A 17,575-nucleotide genomic window follows, 5' to 3' on the forward strand; every position below is an offset into this window, starting at 1 on the left:
ACTACAGCAATGATTATGAATGATGCTTTTACAATGAAAAATAATAATAAATACATATATTATATTATTAGTTCTTACAAGTAAAATTGAGAACCTCTTCCTTCTTAAATTTCTGTAAAGAAAATAAATTTACTATCCCCAAAAATGTAATACCAGTCTATGTTATTTAAAAAAAAATGAAAACATTTTTCATAATAGAGAACATTTGTTTAAAGAAATGCACAAAGAACATGCCTACATTCATAAAAATTGTTGTTTAAATTTTCATATTTACATCGGTAAAACAATAATTAATAATATAGAATAAAGATTTAAAAACTGTAACATGCAAATGAAAATACTAGAAAAATTTTTTTAACTTTAATGAACACTAACCAACAAAAAAAAAATGTTAACATACTGTTTTGAAACTTACGATCATGCATTAAAACCATAGTTATAAAACAATTTTTGTTTAATTTTTTGAGCAGAGAGGGTTGTACATGGAGGATGATAACAATTAACTGTTAAAAGTGCTGAGTAAGTTGATGTAACCCAAATTGTAGAATGCTTCTTGCTTAATCTGACAAATATGAAGAGTTAAAACTATTAAAGACTTATAATTATTACAAAGCCATCAGTTTAAATCTGTTTTTTACCAAAATCACAAATACTTCAATAATACAGAATGTTTCAAAATTATGTTACAATTCAATCGGGATGAATATTTATCTATCTATTTATTAACATGTACGATATCATCCATTCCCTGTGAAATGTGTATACATGCTAGTGTTAATTGTTGGTTTCTATGTGTTGAACATGATGGTGAACAAGCTGAGATCAAAATGTAAATGATATGTACACGGGAACTTTCATTTAAATACACATTTCATGACCAGGAACATATCCGCCATTTGAGTGGTAGCACTATTCTGAAACACGCTGTATTACCAAATTAATTCACTGCAAGAATATATATTTCATGCAATTAAAGTACAAGATACATTCTACACATTGAAATTTTAGTAATACAAAATGCCATACCTGATCACATTTCAAACTGAGAACCTTCTAGATGAAGGCCAGAGATACTAAATGTTACAGATCACCAATTTGAATACAACTTTTTTATTTATAAGATTTTTAAGTTGTTATAATTCTCATTTTATAAAATTAATTAAGTAAATAATTTAACTCTTTGAAACCTGAACTTAAACATTTAAACCCTTATATATTAAATTTTAGTTTACAGTAACGTTATATCTTCTTGAAGACATGAATAAAAAGTAATAAAAAAGCCCTATGACCAAAGTAAGTTGTTCAAAACGTTTAATTCTTCTATTGTATTTACATTTTTTAAAACTCACCATGAGACAAAATATTATTATTTTCAACAAAAAAATATATATACACTTAAAAGAACAATAATGCAAACAAAGAAAAACAGATTGATTAATCTAAAAACTAATATTTAAAAATTGGTTGCTTCATCTTTTATTACTTAAAAAAATATCCATTAGAATGCATCACAAACTGAATGATAAAAGAGAATAAGTTACTTTTTTTTAAAGCTCAACAAAACAAACAATAAACCCAGTATATATTTTATTATCAAATGTAATAATCATCCATGTTACAATCCAGCTTCAGTGATATAAATAATGTTAAGTTAGAGATATTTACTGAGGTTCAGGTTTCAGTATGTTAAATTATTTTTTAAGGCAATAATCATAGCATTGCATGAAACATAACCATATATTAGATTATAAACATATAACCAAGAATTTTAAATTTATGTATATTTAATAATAATTGAACAGAGTTATTAATGAACAAAGGCTTAAAATTTGTTCAAAAATTAGCTCAGGAAAAAAAATTATTGTTGGTGTTTATTAATTAGATATACACCTACATTACTTCTCCACTCAATCACCATCAACAATATTTAGAAACTTACTACACCATGACACCAGTTTTGGCAGACTCTCATTAAACAACTCTGGTGGCTTATAAATAATCAGAAAATTCAAAACACATATTGTCATGCATAAGAAGATTACTCTTCACAGATAACACTTTTCATTCCACACGTTTTTTTTTTTTTGCCTATAAAGCTTCTTTGGAGTTTCATAATGAACTTATTGCGGTTCCAGGTATATACCACCATATTCTATCACTTGATAAAAATGAATCATGGTATATAAAATTGGCAAAATGACGACAGGTCCCATGTTTTATTAATTACTGCTTTAAAAACACTGAATAGAAAGGATGCATATGATTTTACAATGACATAAAATTTGTTAATGGTTACCATATATATATATATATATATATATATACTGCATTTCTATTTTTGCATCCCTTCTTATCTACAACAATCTGTTACTACTTATTCTCAACAACCAATAAAGGTTAACTCTGGAATAACCTTGATATTTCGATACCTTTAAATGTTTAATGATTTACTATTCACATTATGTAATTATAAAAAAAAAACTTTTATGCTTATAATAGTAATATAAGCTATATTACAAAATTCAGCAATTGTGTAGAAATGCAAGAATCAAATTAGATCTTTATAATGAAATATATAACTACATAACTTTGTTAAGTAAAAAAAATATTCATTAACATATATCATATTATTACAAAAAATATACATGTTAAATTCAATAATAACTTTGTGTGTTTTTTTATCATAAAAAAATGTAGTGACATAGTATTACAAGGTAATACAAAAGAGTAATGTTAAAATTTTTTTTTATTATTCATCTACAGAATATAGTCACATAACATGCTGTTAAGCCCAAATACAGAAATAATGGTAACATACTTATAAGTACTGTAGATTTTAAATACGATTATTACAATACATCTCCAGTATCATCAACACTTATCATAAGTATGAATACTTATAGATTACTTAATTAATTTCCAAATCAGGGAAATTTTAAAATTGCAACATAAAATAAATAATTAGGAAATAATGCAATTATAATGAAAAATGACCAAATATTTCCCCTAAATTATTCCAAAGACTTCTGGAATAATCTAAGAATAAAATGAAAGGATAACTGAATCTGATTAGTGAAATCTGTAAATATAAAACTATATATTTTTTTTTTTTTGTAATATAGCAAAACAAAGACTGTATTTATGTGATTACACAGATCCAGCCAAGCCAATATTATATATTATTTATAATTTTACAGTTGTTTCATACAGCAATTTAAAAATAACCAAAACATTTTCTTAAAATTAACAAGTAAAAAAAACCATGTATATACAATCTCAAGCAACAATTTTTAAAACTACCTGTCATCATTTACAACAGATACATATATTCCTTGAGCAAATACAGTTCTAAGTAATAACAACATAATTTAAAAAAAAAAGATATTGATTACATTTTGTATAATTTTTAAAATTATATTTTTATAATATACTTTATTACTTTTATTTTATATTTTTAAATCATACTTCTAGTGTTTCTTTAAAATCATATTATACTCCACAACTATGACATCAAAAGAAAAATGTAAAAAAATAATATCAACCTCCTCTAACAAACAATATAGTATTAAAAAAAAAACAAGTAAATAGTAATATTAAATAATATTTCTGAAGTAATTTTTTTTTTTTAATTACACAAAAATTTTATTTTTGTAAAACCTTTACAAAAAAAAAATGTTAGATTCTTCACCCTTTTGTTATATAAAAATATCTTCTCGATTAATCTTCCTACAAATATATAAAAAAATTCTTTCTTAATCTGATATCTGATAGTTAATAAAATTTTTAAGTATAATATCAAAATGTAAAAGTTCAATTTACAAAAATGGTTAAGCGATTACAAAAATGTAGTACGATAAAAAGAAGATTGAGATAAATGATAAAACATAATTTATGACTTTAATAATATAAACAAATTGTTTCAAATTTAAGATGTATTTTTTATACATTTATGTACAACTTAAAGTCTGAGTATCTTATTTGTAACATAAATAAAAAAAAAAAAAAAAAATCAATTAAAGTTATAACCTTAAAAATATTTTAATATAAGATTTAATTTTGTAATATCTGATCAGTGACAAAATCAGACCATGCATTTTTTTATACAACCACCTTATTTCAGTTAATTAAACCAGTATTTCAGTTATTGAATCAAAAATGGATTAACACAATTTCTTTGTAAAAGGAAACTAAATGTAAATTTTCCTAAACCAACTTAGCAATAACTGTTAATTAATGCCTACTGCTATAATCTGCTTCAGTTGTGTTAAATAGTTCCACTTTCCTAACAGCAATTACTACGTAGCCTTTAGTAGTTACTTATTGAAAAAGCATTTCCAATTACAGCACAGAAAAGTATGGTTTCATGGTGATATTAATTTAGTGACCACTATTAACAAACTTGGATAAAAAAATTCATGCTATAACAATTTCTAAAAATTACAAAAAAATAAATAAACAAACTTCCTGATAATTTCTTAGATAATTATTAATCAGTTACAACTGAAAAAGATTGAATAAATGACTATTAAATTTAACTATTTTTTGTATGCCTCTAAATCAATTTTACAGTACGTTTCTAATAGGATGACTATTTAACCATTTAAAACTACAAAACATAATTTTCTTACAATTTAGTCATTTCTGCCCTTACCCTTATTGTTTTCATTTAGTTCTCTACCCCTAGCCTTACTTGCTTAACTACCTCTATTCAGCTTCCTGTGCTAAAAATCAAACCCCAGTAAAAAGATTTAAAATGATTAAGGTTTGGCATGGGATAAAAACAAAAAAGATGATGACTGCATCAACAAAAGAGAGCTTTCAGTACTATAGTGGAAACATTAGAATCAAACAGCATACTTCCAACAGTTTATTTCTAATATACTGTAGTTATTAAAGTAAAGGTAGTTTTTTATTAAAGAATCCTTTTATAAATAAAAAAATAAAAAACCGCAGATGATATTAAAAATGAATGATCAAAAACATGAAAAGATTCTGGAACATATCCCCTCCCAAAAAAAAGGGGTGAAATAAGACAAAAGCAAGAAGAGAAAAACACTAAAAAAGAATGAAAAATGTGGGAAAACATTAAGAGAAAAAAGCTAAAACATTAAATGAAAGCTAAAAAAACGTTTAGCTAGAAAAAAAAAATTTCTATGCATTTATTTTAAAAAAATGACAAGGGAGGATTACTGATTTTTTTAAAAATATAACATTAATTAAAGTATAAATTATAAATGAGTAACTCATAATTTTAAAAATTTCATCACATCACTTTACCTACATCATAAAATTTTATCAATCCAAATGAGGAGTAATTTTAATTATTATATGAAATAATAAACATATGGTTCACTGCAACCATTATAATGAATTATTACAATCACTTGAGTAAACATTCAAATTCCCCCAATCAGATAAATAGAAACCTTTTTACCATTATACTAATCAATTGACTTCCTTGTCAATACGCGGTCTAATATGCGGCCAATATGCTGTCTGATTATTTTTTATTTTATATACGTTTTTTTTTTCACTTCTACATAAAAAAATAGGAAAAACATTATAGTAGAAATGTATCGTAAACATCTAATTTTTCAGATTTCCTTGTTTACAAAAGTAATAAAAATTTTAATACTGTTTAATATTTCTAATTTGTGAAAATTAAAAACAAGCATAGAAACAATACATTTTTAATCTCAAATACTTTTGGCAAATAGATTTACAAGCAAAATAAATACATGATTTTTTTCAGATACTACTTTCTCTAATATCCAAGTATAATACCAACTTAATATAGCTGGTATTACACCAGATGATTTCAAAAATGGGTTGACAAACAAATCAGGTACTAATATTACTTTTTTGTGCCACTATTAACTTTAATTTTAATCCACTTTACTGTAAACTGATAACTTTACTGATAATTAAAAGTAAACTAAAGAAGTTGAACATAATTAAATATAAAAAATATTTACAAGGAACTTTTTCTCTAAAAAAAATTGATCCTTTTTAACATCTTAACTTTAAAGCAATACAGTAAGTAGGTATATTTTTTATTTCAAAATTTTTATAATCATATAATTAACAATAAAATCAGTTTTAATAAACAAATTCTATTGTTAAATACATTAAAATTAAAATAAAACTCTTTTCATCAAATTTTGTAACATAAAAAGAGTACTTCATTTATTTCTGATATTACATAAAGAATTGTGTAAATATTTTCTTTAAAATAACTTTTCTATAAATTTAAGATCAAGGTACAATACTAATAACATATACACACCCAGTAATATCACTTAACACATTCATAACAATGATGTGAAAATTATTAAAAACAATTTACACCTGAACCCACCATGCTGACATAAATAACAGTCCTGAAAAACAGATGTTAAAATAATTGAGATGACAATAATGGTAGCAAAACTTAACAATTGTATATGTATAATACAGTTTATCAAACGCCACCAGCTTCAATCAGCAGCTTTAATATACTTGTATTTTAATTTTTTTGATCTGAGATGCTATAGAGAATCTAATAAGATGGGTGAATGATACAGCTGCTGAGAGTTGTGAAGACAATACATACCAAATTCCAACCAACACTAACAGCAGCAGTACAGATCTGGTAGTCTTGTGGTATTTCTACTTTAACCATTTTTCATTTGCTTCCTAGAAAATAAAACAATGTAATAACTCTTTTATAGAAACTTAATAATAATTTAATACAAAAAACATAAAAATAATTTTAGTATAATTTTACGTTTATTAAGGTTAGTATTGAAATAAAACAAAACTGAAAAAACATGAATAAACTTTACTTACTTATGCATAAAAATTTTATTTATTTACTACTTTTCTACAAAGCTGTCTTCAATATATTTTTCATAATGTTTTACTTGCTTTTTCATTCCCTTCAAGAAATTTTGCTGCTAGTGACGTAAATCACATAGTAATCACACTTTCCAATTTGTCATCATCAAACCTTTGTAATGCAAGCCACTGTTTAGAGTGAAGAAAAAGGAAATAATTGCTGGGAGCTAAGTCAGGGCTATAGCGAGGATGATAAAAGATTTTCCAACAAAATTTCTTTAATCGCCACACTATCTGATTTGCAGTGTATGGCCGTGCAGTGTCATTCAAATACAAAATCCAAATGGGAAGATTGATCCTGTGCTACACAGTTCAGACTTTACAACCTGTGATTTTTACTCATGTCTTTTGACATAGGTCAAAGGAGTGAAAGCAGACTTCTATGACTTCAGGACAAAAAAAAGTGGTTTTTAGAGTTAATAAATACTTTGGCACAACAGTGATAAAAATTTAAGGAAAAATAGATATCCTTATGTAATTAATTAGCAATTAATGATTACTAATATTTTAACAAAATGTAAGGCATTTTTCTTTACTTTCTACACACCTCATAAATACTTAACAGCTCTCTCTCTTTCCCTTCGCGCATGCGCATGTGTGTATGTAGGAAGGTGTAATCCATGGCAAAATTAGAAACTGAGTCCAATTTACAATATAATAATCTTAAAAGCATGAAAGAAGTCATAAAGAGTGATGTGTAGTTATAAATCATATTACATAGCACATAAATGTATAATCAGTTCACAGAATTGGATTGTACTGGTTATCCAGATCCACTGAACTGGTTCAGTAGATCTTATGGCCTCCATAAGAACTAAGTTCTAGAGAACCGTGCACAGTAAAACTACATAATACAGTGTAATATCAAGAGCAAGGCGTCTCTATTCTCTTGGAACTACCAGATCATCACTGAACTCATTCATTCACTGATAAAATAATTTTTAAGACAATAGCACACAAGGTTAAAAAGCCAAAAATCAAAAAAGATATGCCAACAGCAGTAAACCAGCAAATGTAAACTACATGCCATGCTTGGTAAACATAAAGCCAGCATATATTGGTTAGCACTCTAATTTCTAGATTAGCTCGTCTTGAGTTCAACTATGAGCGTGAATCATTTCCCTTATCCATCTTACATTAAAATATTTCCTCATTAAAATATATGTAAAAATATGTTAAAGATCATAATAAAAAATTGAAAATAATTTACATGACTATACCAGGAAATTAGTCACGAAGGCCGACATGAAGGCAATTTTTTATAACTGAGGCACGAGGTAGGGCGTCTCCATGATCGCTTATTTTCTGAACTGCTAGCATGCGATGACCCTTGTACTTGATTACCATTAGTGGTGCTAGCTGCTGCTGAAGCAGCTGCCATACGTTCTGCATTCTTCTGTTCTTCTGCATAAAGAATAACAAATTAAAATAACAAACGAATACAATGAATGTAATAACCTGAAAGAAGAAATGAAGTTATTATAAATAAATTAATAATAATTTAATCAAATAAATTCATTATTTTCCCATTTTTAAATTAGCGTCATACAAACATAAATATTAAATGTAATAAAAACTAATTTTGAAACTGATAAGATTACACCAGCTTTCCATTTTGTAAATTATTGGGTGGTCATACTACAAGTCTTGAGTAGAGCAGTTAGCTTTACATGTATACAGAGATACCACAAGGCAACCACTAGACCAACCCGATGGTTAAGTTGAGACATCTTTCTTCTTTCTTTCTTTCCTGTTTAGCCTCCGGAAACTACCATTTAGATAATACTTCAGAGGATGAATGAGGATGATATGTATGAGTGTAAATGAAGTGTAGTCTTGTACATTCTCAGTTCGACCATTCCTGAGATGTGTGGTTAATTGAAACCCAACCACCAAAGAACACCGCTATCCACGAACTAGTATTCAAATCCATGTAAAAATAACTGGCTTTACTAGAACTTGAATGCTGTAACTCTTGACTTCCAAATCAGCTGATTTGGGAAGACGCGTTAACCACTAGACCAACCCGGTGGGTAAGTTGAGACATCTATATCTCAAAAACTACACATTTTAGGAAAAAATGTTCCTATTAAAGTTTTTCCATTTCAAAGGGGGAATACATTCACAACTTACTGTCCTTAAAAAGGTCAAATAAAGGTCAACTTAATTTTTTTTTAGGAACCTATATTTTTATTGCAGAATCAAATTGTTTGTAAAAAAAAAATTAAAATTTCATTTGACTTTTTTTTTTTTTATTGATACTTTTTTAGTTATTAATCTTCAAAAATGCTGCAGTCCTATAAATTGGTATTTTTAGTTTCATTAGGACTAGCCCAGCTGATTTGTTACATTCAGCTGATTTTAAATTTTAAGTAAAAAAAAGAAACTAAATTTTAAATAAAAAACACTGTGCTAACAATAATGAAATTAATACTAATGAAGAAGAAGAAGAAAAAGAAGTTAAGCATGTAAACACCAGTGAACTTTTTAAAATAGCCTAAAAATAAAGTTCAAGTTGCAAATGACATTTGTCTAAGTGAATGTATTATCAGTGTCTTCAATTCATTTTTTTATTACTTTGTTACTCACCAACTATTAATAAATATTAAATTAATTAGTTTCTATTTATTGGAAATTATGGAACGATTAAAAATTAGAGAAAAAACTGAGGTAATTTTGTTTTAGCAGGGAATGTCAACGAAATGTTGATCAGACAGTAGCTTTGTATGCTCTATGATTCACTGGTAGAAATACTCCAAATCGTGCTTCCATGTACAGAATTATAAAACAGTTTAATGATGCTGGAAGTGTGGGGACCAAAAATAGGAATTCTCAAAATACTGTGTGACAGCAGAAAATAATGAAATAGCGATGGCTGCGGCAGTCATTGTAGATCCTCATGTTAGTTGAAGAATTTCACATGACTCTGGGATATCAAAAAACCAGTGTTCTGAGAATATTAAAACACCTGAAATTCCATCCGTACCATATATCACAGCACCAGGAATTGCAATGCAACAACTTTGAATTAAGAGTAGCACATTGTCGATGGGTGCTGGAAAAAGTATACATCAACATTTTTTTCCTTATGTTCTATTTTCCTATGAATCAGGTTTTACTAATCATGGAGCAGTAAATAGACATAATATGAATTATTGGACAGTGCAAAATCCATCGTGGCTAAGGGAAGTAGAACATCAATGTGCATGGACTGTCAATGTTTGGTGCGGAATCACAGGCTGTACAATAATCGGACTGCATTTTTTCGATGGAACTTTGAACGGAAATATACAGATTTTCAAGAAAATCAGTTGCCTTTACTGCTTGATGAACTACCCTTGGAGAAGAGAACAATGTGGTTTCATCATGATGGCTGTCCTGCTCATTATTCAATTATCACCAGAGTAATTTTGGACCACGAATACAATGATCGTTGGATTGGTCGAGCTGGTCCAGTTCATTGGCCTGCTCGTTCTCCCAACATTACTCCAGTGGACTTTTTTTTATGGGGTTACCTTAAAGAAAAGATTTACCTCGAAGTACCAACTACCTGAGATATAGATGTGTCTGAACTTAACTGGACCACTTTCTCTCTCTCTCACTCTCTCTCTCTCTCTCTCTCTGTCTGTGTCTGTGTGTGTGTGTGTGTGTGTACACAATATATTTTATTTTATAAAAAATATTTCATTATAGAAAATTCATTCAATCAACTTTACTTCGAAGAGTGGTTCCTGAATGCTTTACAATCATCTGCTACTGGTTTATTTATTTTGTTATTTTATAAATCAATTTCATTTACAGATAAGACAAACGCCTAGAGTGCAGCCAGATATACCCATCCATTACCCATCATCCTCCGGTGCAATGCATTTGTACCTTTGCAGTACAATTGTACATAGAAATACATAAAAATTTATTTATTAACATCATAACTGCAGGCTATCATCTGATTACAGTTGTTTTAAATTTTTTATAATGAGATGAATTCCAAATCTTTTTCTCTCTGAAGAGAGGAAAACTTCAACAACCTGCAATAATAAATGGTTATTTACTTACCATTAAGTTGTCTCTCTGTATAGTATTCTATTGAGTTACTGCTATCTTCACCATAATTGTCTAACATAAGATAAGGTAATACAGTCATCGAGTGTTGTTCATCACCTCGTAAAGGTGGTATTGGAACTTGATCTAATGTACGTGGAGGTTTTCTTACAAACCACCTAAAATAAACATTAATAAATATCAATTAAACATTTAATTGAAAAGATTTCACGAATACAACAAAATATAAATAAACAATACTTACAGTAAAAATGTTTTCATTAATTATAAAATATTAATTATCACCTGAAAATTTTTGTGAACTTCATTACACTTTTCTAATTATTACACTCTTATCTAAATATATTTGTTACATCCAGCCATGTTGTAATTACTTTATGTACTACAATCTTAACATACATTTTTTATTTTCTATACTTCCCTTACTTTGCACAATAAGCTTAACCTGGTGGATCTTAACCCTTTGAGAACCAGATCGTTTTTAGAGATGATTAAAAAAATGATATAGTGGCTTACAACAACAATTTGTAAGCTTGTGCTAAAAAAATTTATAAAATGTTTTATTAACAATATATTTTAGAAGTTATTTTTAAATTATAGGAAAACCAATGCACTATGAACTAGAAATGTTTTTGTGGTCATATCTTATTCAAAAATTTTTCTAAAAAACCCAAAAACAGAAATAAAAAACCAAAATTATTGAGTTTGAAGTTGCTTAACTCAAAATCAAGATACAATTTTACTATGGGAATCATGATTTTTAGAACTGTTATTCTGTTGTGTTAAACCTGAAAACGTCATGATTTTTGGCAAGAAATAGATAAATTTTAGTTAAATTAATTTAGAACTGTCAGTACACAAATCACTATAAGATTTAATAACATTCCTAAGTTCCCAATCAATCTCACTCAGTGTTCAAAATACACTGCTCATTTTGCATATTGTAGCAATTCATTAATAAATATTGCTAGAAAAGAGAAAACAACACACTAAGATAAAGTAAGTATAGTGTTACGATCCGAACATCACAAATAACTAAAAACAATGATAAATACACAATGTTCTCGGCTCATCTATGTACTATGCAACACACCAATTATACAGTATTGTAAAAAATAAAATAAAACATTCTGTTTCAATCGAAACTATGATTTCACGGCCAACTCAAAACAATAACAAAAGAACAATATTTATGTATTATGCAACAAACACAATTAAATGTTCTCTAAAAATAAAAACATTAGTTAAGTTCATAATAATTATTTTTGTTTATCATCCAAATATTAATTGTGATGTCACGTGTGACTTTAAACAATAACAAATATAATCTTTCATAAGCGAACTGCCATGTCTGCCATGACAACAAACATGTGAACAGTGTCAACCTCATTTTGACACTGATGTAGTTTCGTCAATTTGTATTTTTCACATAGCATGAGATTGACGAAAAATTGCCAGTTGGTCTTTTTAGCATAAAACTGAACCTGATGAAAAATCATCACATAGTTTTCAAAGGGTTAATAACTCATTGAGCTATTCATCTTGTGAAATGTTTTTGCAAATTTTGGTTTGTCTTTAACTTTTAGGAGCCCAAAAATCTACTTTTTTTAGAGATCATATTAATAACAATAAAATATCTTTATAAAAAATATCATCAGCATCAAAAATATCAACCATTTTAAATGTTAATTATTTCTGTATATTCTCTATAAAATAGAACCAGGAAAAATATTTTTTTCCATAGACTAAATATTTCCTTCATATTGTGAACAACTGCAGCAATTTGATACACTGATTAAAAATAATTAAAAGGAATCAATCTGAATGGTCAAAAAATTTGAAGTACACAGAGTATTTTGCACATCATTCATCCTGAATTTATAGTCTACGTTCTTTTTTTGTGAATACAAGTACATTTTTCTTTCTTTATTTATTATATACTTACTGCAATTATTTACCACAATTATTATATGATTAATTGTGCTGATAATATTCTGTAGGTAAACATTACATTCACATTTTTATGCTAGCAACTAAATGCATAAAATTAGTTAGTCGTTTTCTTAATTGTAAAGATAAATACTTCAAAACTGCAAGAATGTAACACCTTTGTTTTTCATACAAAATATATATTTTTTGATTATTAAAGTACTGTTTTACAATTACATTTTTTAAATCATCTTTAAAATTAAAAAAAAGGTAAGTTAGTTTTTTCATTTCTCTTTTTTCTTACTGCAGAGTAATAAAAATGTTTATCTATTTATCTATCTAAATAATCGATATACTGAAATTAAAAAAGTCAAAAATAGTGATAAAATTAAAAAAGGTAGAATTCTTCTTTTTTTTAAATAACAGTGCCAAATGCAAAAAAAATCACCCAAAACTTTAGATATACATCCATAAAAACATCCTGGTACTATAGAGGAATTAATAAATGGTGCTGCTCATTTCTTATTTTTTCAATATACTTTATTTATAATACCATTCTATGAGGACTATCCAGAAAGTAAACATTGTTTTATTACAAAATGTTCTAATATGAAAACAGTACAAGTTATAAACTTTTTCTTTTTTTTTTAATAAAACTAACCACCCTAGTCCACTTTTCTACATAATTGCTGCTGATATTGAGATATCAATCATAGAAATCCAAAAGCTTCAAAATATAACTGCTGGACAGCTTCTTTCATTCCATTATAACTTCGTAGACAGTAGGCTAAAAATTCTTATTTTTTGCCTGAGTTTGCCAGAAGTTGAAAAGATTCAATTTCTTTAGCAGATGAAAGTAGCAAGAATTAATTCTGGAGAGTATGAGGACTAAAAAACCAAAAACCTGCTCATTTAAATATTATACTATTTCATACACATTATACACTAACTTATACAGCCTATTCAGTCTTACTTCACCTAAACAGTACATATATTCTGATGGCATTTCATCGATTCATAAATGAGTAAAGCAGTAGTGAAGCAGCTAAAATCCCCAAAAAACTTTCAACCACCTAATTTTAGTTTAAGCTATTAAGGCTCTATCCAATTCATAATACTGAATTTCCTATCACATTATCAATTTTTTCTCTTCTTCTAACACTTCATCAGATTTTTTACGTTTTATTATATATTTTTATGTAAAAAGTTATTTTATTCAATCTGACAACAATTACTTACACAAAGCTAATTAAGAAAACAAGAAACATAAAAAAAAAAAAAAAAAATATTATTTTATTTTTATACAATTAAAAATAATTTTAAAAATTAACTCAAATTACAAAGAAAAATAACATATTAAAATACATGAAACAGATAAAGGCAATTTCTTAAACTATATTCAGATTTTCTCATTATTAATTGCTTTATGGTAAATATTAATTTACCATAAATATAATTCACCACATGCTTAATCAAACAGCAAAATATTCAATATTTTTGATAGCATATATCCTAAATTATTGTATAATATATACATCAGAAGATTCATGTATTTGTTTATATAAATATTTCCCTACAACTCAAAAACCTGTTCTGAAACATTTTTTATTATTGTATTAAACTTTTACAGAGTTTTTAGGAATAAAATTTCTAATAAAAAAATTTTAAAATGCAAAAGTTAAACACAGCAATATAAGGTACAACATTTTTTTTTTAATTTCAAATATGGGCTTCAAACCTTTCACCAGAAACATATTTTGCAGTCTACTCACAGATAATGTATAAAAGAAAAGATCTTAAGAGACAAAAATCAAGAAGAAGAATGTTTGAAATAACTTTCATATCAAACAATTTTTTTAAATTTTGAACGGATTTCTGGGAACATTGTATAATTTAGCCTGTGTATTAAAATTGTTAAAATTAATTTTTAATTATTCAATATTCTTGTAATTATTAATAACAGATACAAATAATAAAATACCATTTTCAACAGAAATAAATGTTTGTAATATAAACTATCCTACCCACAATACAGAGCCAATGAACTAACTATAACTAATGCTTTATAATTTATGTTTTTTTTTATGATTTATAATCAATAATACTGAATATGATTTATATTTTCAAAACAAGATACATAAATTGGTTTCATTATGACACTTACACAAACATTACGATATACACAAACAATGATATGTCAAGTTACAGTACTACTTAACAAATATAGTAAAAGTTGAGTAAAGGACCAAGATATCTTATAAGACATTACAAAAGAAGTGGGCTATTTTTATACCCAGCAGCAAATAAGAGTAAGAGTAAAAAAAGGTACATTTATAGTTCTAAAACAAATCAGATCAGTTTTCTTTATTCATAAATAATTACTTAGCTAGTACAGTATGTAACCTGTTTCTCTTAAAACAGGTTACCTGTTTTGAAACAGGTTACATTGGTTTGGACACAAGAGAAGAATGAATGACAGGAAAACTGAAAGAAAACGATAGACTGGTAAATTCATTTAAATATTAAATTATTTACTTAAAAAAAAAAAGAGTTCAAATACATACGGATGCTTTCTTATCAGCTGTAATGATAACCTATCTTCTGGTTCTTTTTGTAACATTCCAGTCAATAAGTCACGTAATGGTTCTTCTAAATCGGTCGGTATTGTAACAATTCCTCTACCTATACTTTCAAATAACCTATATATATTATCACCTTCAAATGGATACTGCCCAGTCGTTAGATTATACCTGCAACAGAACAAATGAGATATTTATAATTTAATACAATCCACAGGTAAAGATTATTATTAACACAGTTGTGTGTGGACTAATTAAGAGTGAAATTTGAGAGAAACAGGTTACATTGGTTTAACCCACCGGGTTGGTCTAGTGGTGAACACGTCTTCCCAAATCAGCTGATTTGGAAGCCGAGAGTTCCAGCGTTCAAGTCCTAGTAAAGCCAGTTATTTTTACATGGATTTGAATGCTAGATCGTGGATACCGGTGTTCTTTGGTGGTTGGGTTTCAATTAACCACACATCTCAGGATTGGTCGAACTGAGAATGTACAAGACCACACTTCATTTACACTCATACATATCATCCTCATTCATCCTCTGAAGTATTATCTAAAAACGGTAGTTACCGGAGGCTAAACAGGAAAAAGAAAGGTTACATTGGTTTGGACACATGAGAAGAACGACAGGAAGACTGCAGGAAAACGATTGATTGGTAAATAAGAAACGACCAAAAGGTAGACCTTACAAAAGACGTGGAAAAGAGATAAGATGGAATTGTTTATGAAGAAATGGTGGAAAAAAGAAACAAGTAGACATCACTGGATGATTCAACGCTGACCTAAAATAGTGGATAGAGAGTTTACAAAGAAGAAAAATGTTTAGAATAATACAAAAACTTATAACTTCTTTTCAACATATTTTAAACTGTACTTAAAAAATAATTCTTCGTAAAACACAGAAATTTACATCAGGTAAATAATTTTGAGAATGATAGAGCAGGTATTAATGCAAACATCTTTCTTACAAAATCCTCAAATTTGTTAAGAAATCAAATCTATCATTAAAAGTTTAAAAAACGTTCCATTTATAAGTCCTCTTAATTTATAAATGGAAAATGGTAATTTATATGTGAACCAAAAGAGGTACACTATAGAAGTGGGCATTTCTGTTGTTTCTGACAATCAAAAACGAACTGTTCATTGAAAAACAACTATTTGTACAAACTGCTGGGAAAAACAGGTTGAATGATTATTCTGTTAATTTTCATGACTCATTTTTCCATTACTTTGCTAAACTGCTTGTTTTTGTATTTAAAAACAAAAGTTTCATATTTTAACATTTTTCTCAATGCATTGGCTACAGGCTGCAAGATGTTTTGGCAGACACCAGTGAATTCCATACATCATTTTTTTAAATGATTTGACAGTTTTATGACCCTTTAATTCTGCACTTTAAAGTTACACAGTGTTTTCATCAATAAGATTTATTTGCTTTTTGAACTGTTTGATCTTAGCAGTTAGCAGAGTATATTTAATATTGGTAAAACAACAGTTTGCCGACCTTTTTTTTCTGTTCTTTGTACTCTACACCCCTGGACTGGATCTGCAGTCAAGCATGACTCAGTCCAGGGGTGTGTCCTTGCGACTAATGGGCCTCCTCCCCACCTGCCAGCAGTAGGTCCAGTACGACAGGTCGGCCTGCCGGTTCTGGATCTTCTAATTTCAATTTGTCTGCCTCTAACTTCAGAGGTGGGGGTAACCTGGCCCAGCTATGCCACTCCCGGAACTCCACCCCATCCGCCAGGACTCGGTCTTTTCTCCAATTTTTTTTATTGGGTTGGGAATCCCCATACCTCCTACCTGTACAAACACGGACGAATGGCAGCTCAGCAGGGGGCTGTCCTTCCCCCCACATCTTCTACCCAGGCTTCAGTCTGCCCCCATTCTCTGTAATACTTTTCTTTCCTCTTTAGGATGTCTGTAATCAGCTTCTCCATGTTTTGCCATTCCCTTAAACCCTTTAATATGTATTGGATAGCGGTTTCAGGTGTCACCCATTTGAGATTACAATTTAACTTGGCACCGAGGACATTCAAAGAAGGTATGGTAGGGGGTGTCCTGTAGCCTGCAATATAGCATTTCTGGAACATTCTTCAACCAAATTGGTAGAGATATTCCCCAAATTCGCC

At 28.1% G+C, this 17,575-nt stretch overlaps 1 protein-coding gene across 1 annotated transcript in view; it reads right to left on the minus strand.

Annotated features, from left to right (window-relative positions):
- Positions 1-6,299: 6,299 nt before the first annotated feature.
- Lkb1 (Lkb1/serine/threonine kinase 11) overlaps positions 6,300-17,575 on the minus strand; it is a 40,718-nt gene continuing 29,442 nt past the window's right edge. Inside the window, exons 5-8 of the mRNA XM_075362047.1 lie at positions 15,432-15,617; positions 10,933-11,096; positions 8,097-8,280; positions 6,300-6,675 (exon numbers count right to left, since the gene is read on the minus strand). Coding sequence (XP_075218162.1) covers positions 8,108-8,280; positions 10,933-11,096; positions 15,432-15,617 — 523 coding nt within the window. The 3' untranslated portion in view covers positions 6,300-6,675; positions 8,097-8,107. The remainder of the gene's footprint in view (positions 6,676-8,096; positions 8,281-10,932; positions 11,097-15,431; positions 15,618-17,575) is intronic.

The sequence above is a fragment of the Lycorma delicatula genome, chromosome 4, assembly GCF_047948215.1.
Source record: "Lycorma delicatula isolate Av1 chromosome 4, ASM4794821v1, whole genome shotgun sequence".
Taxonomy (NCBI): Eukaryota; Metazoa; Arthropoda; class Insecta; order Hemiptera; family Fulgoridae; genus Lycorma; species Lycorma delicatula.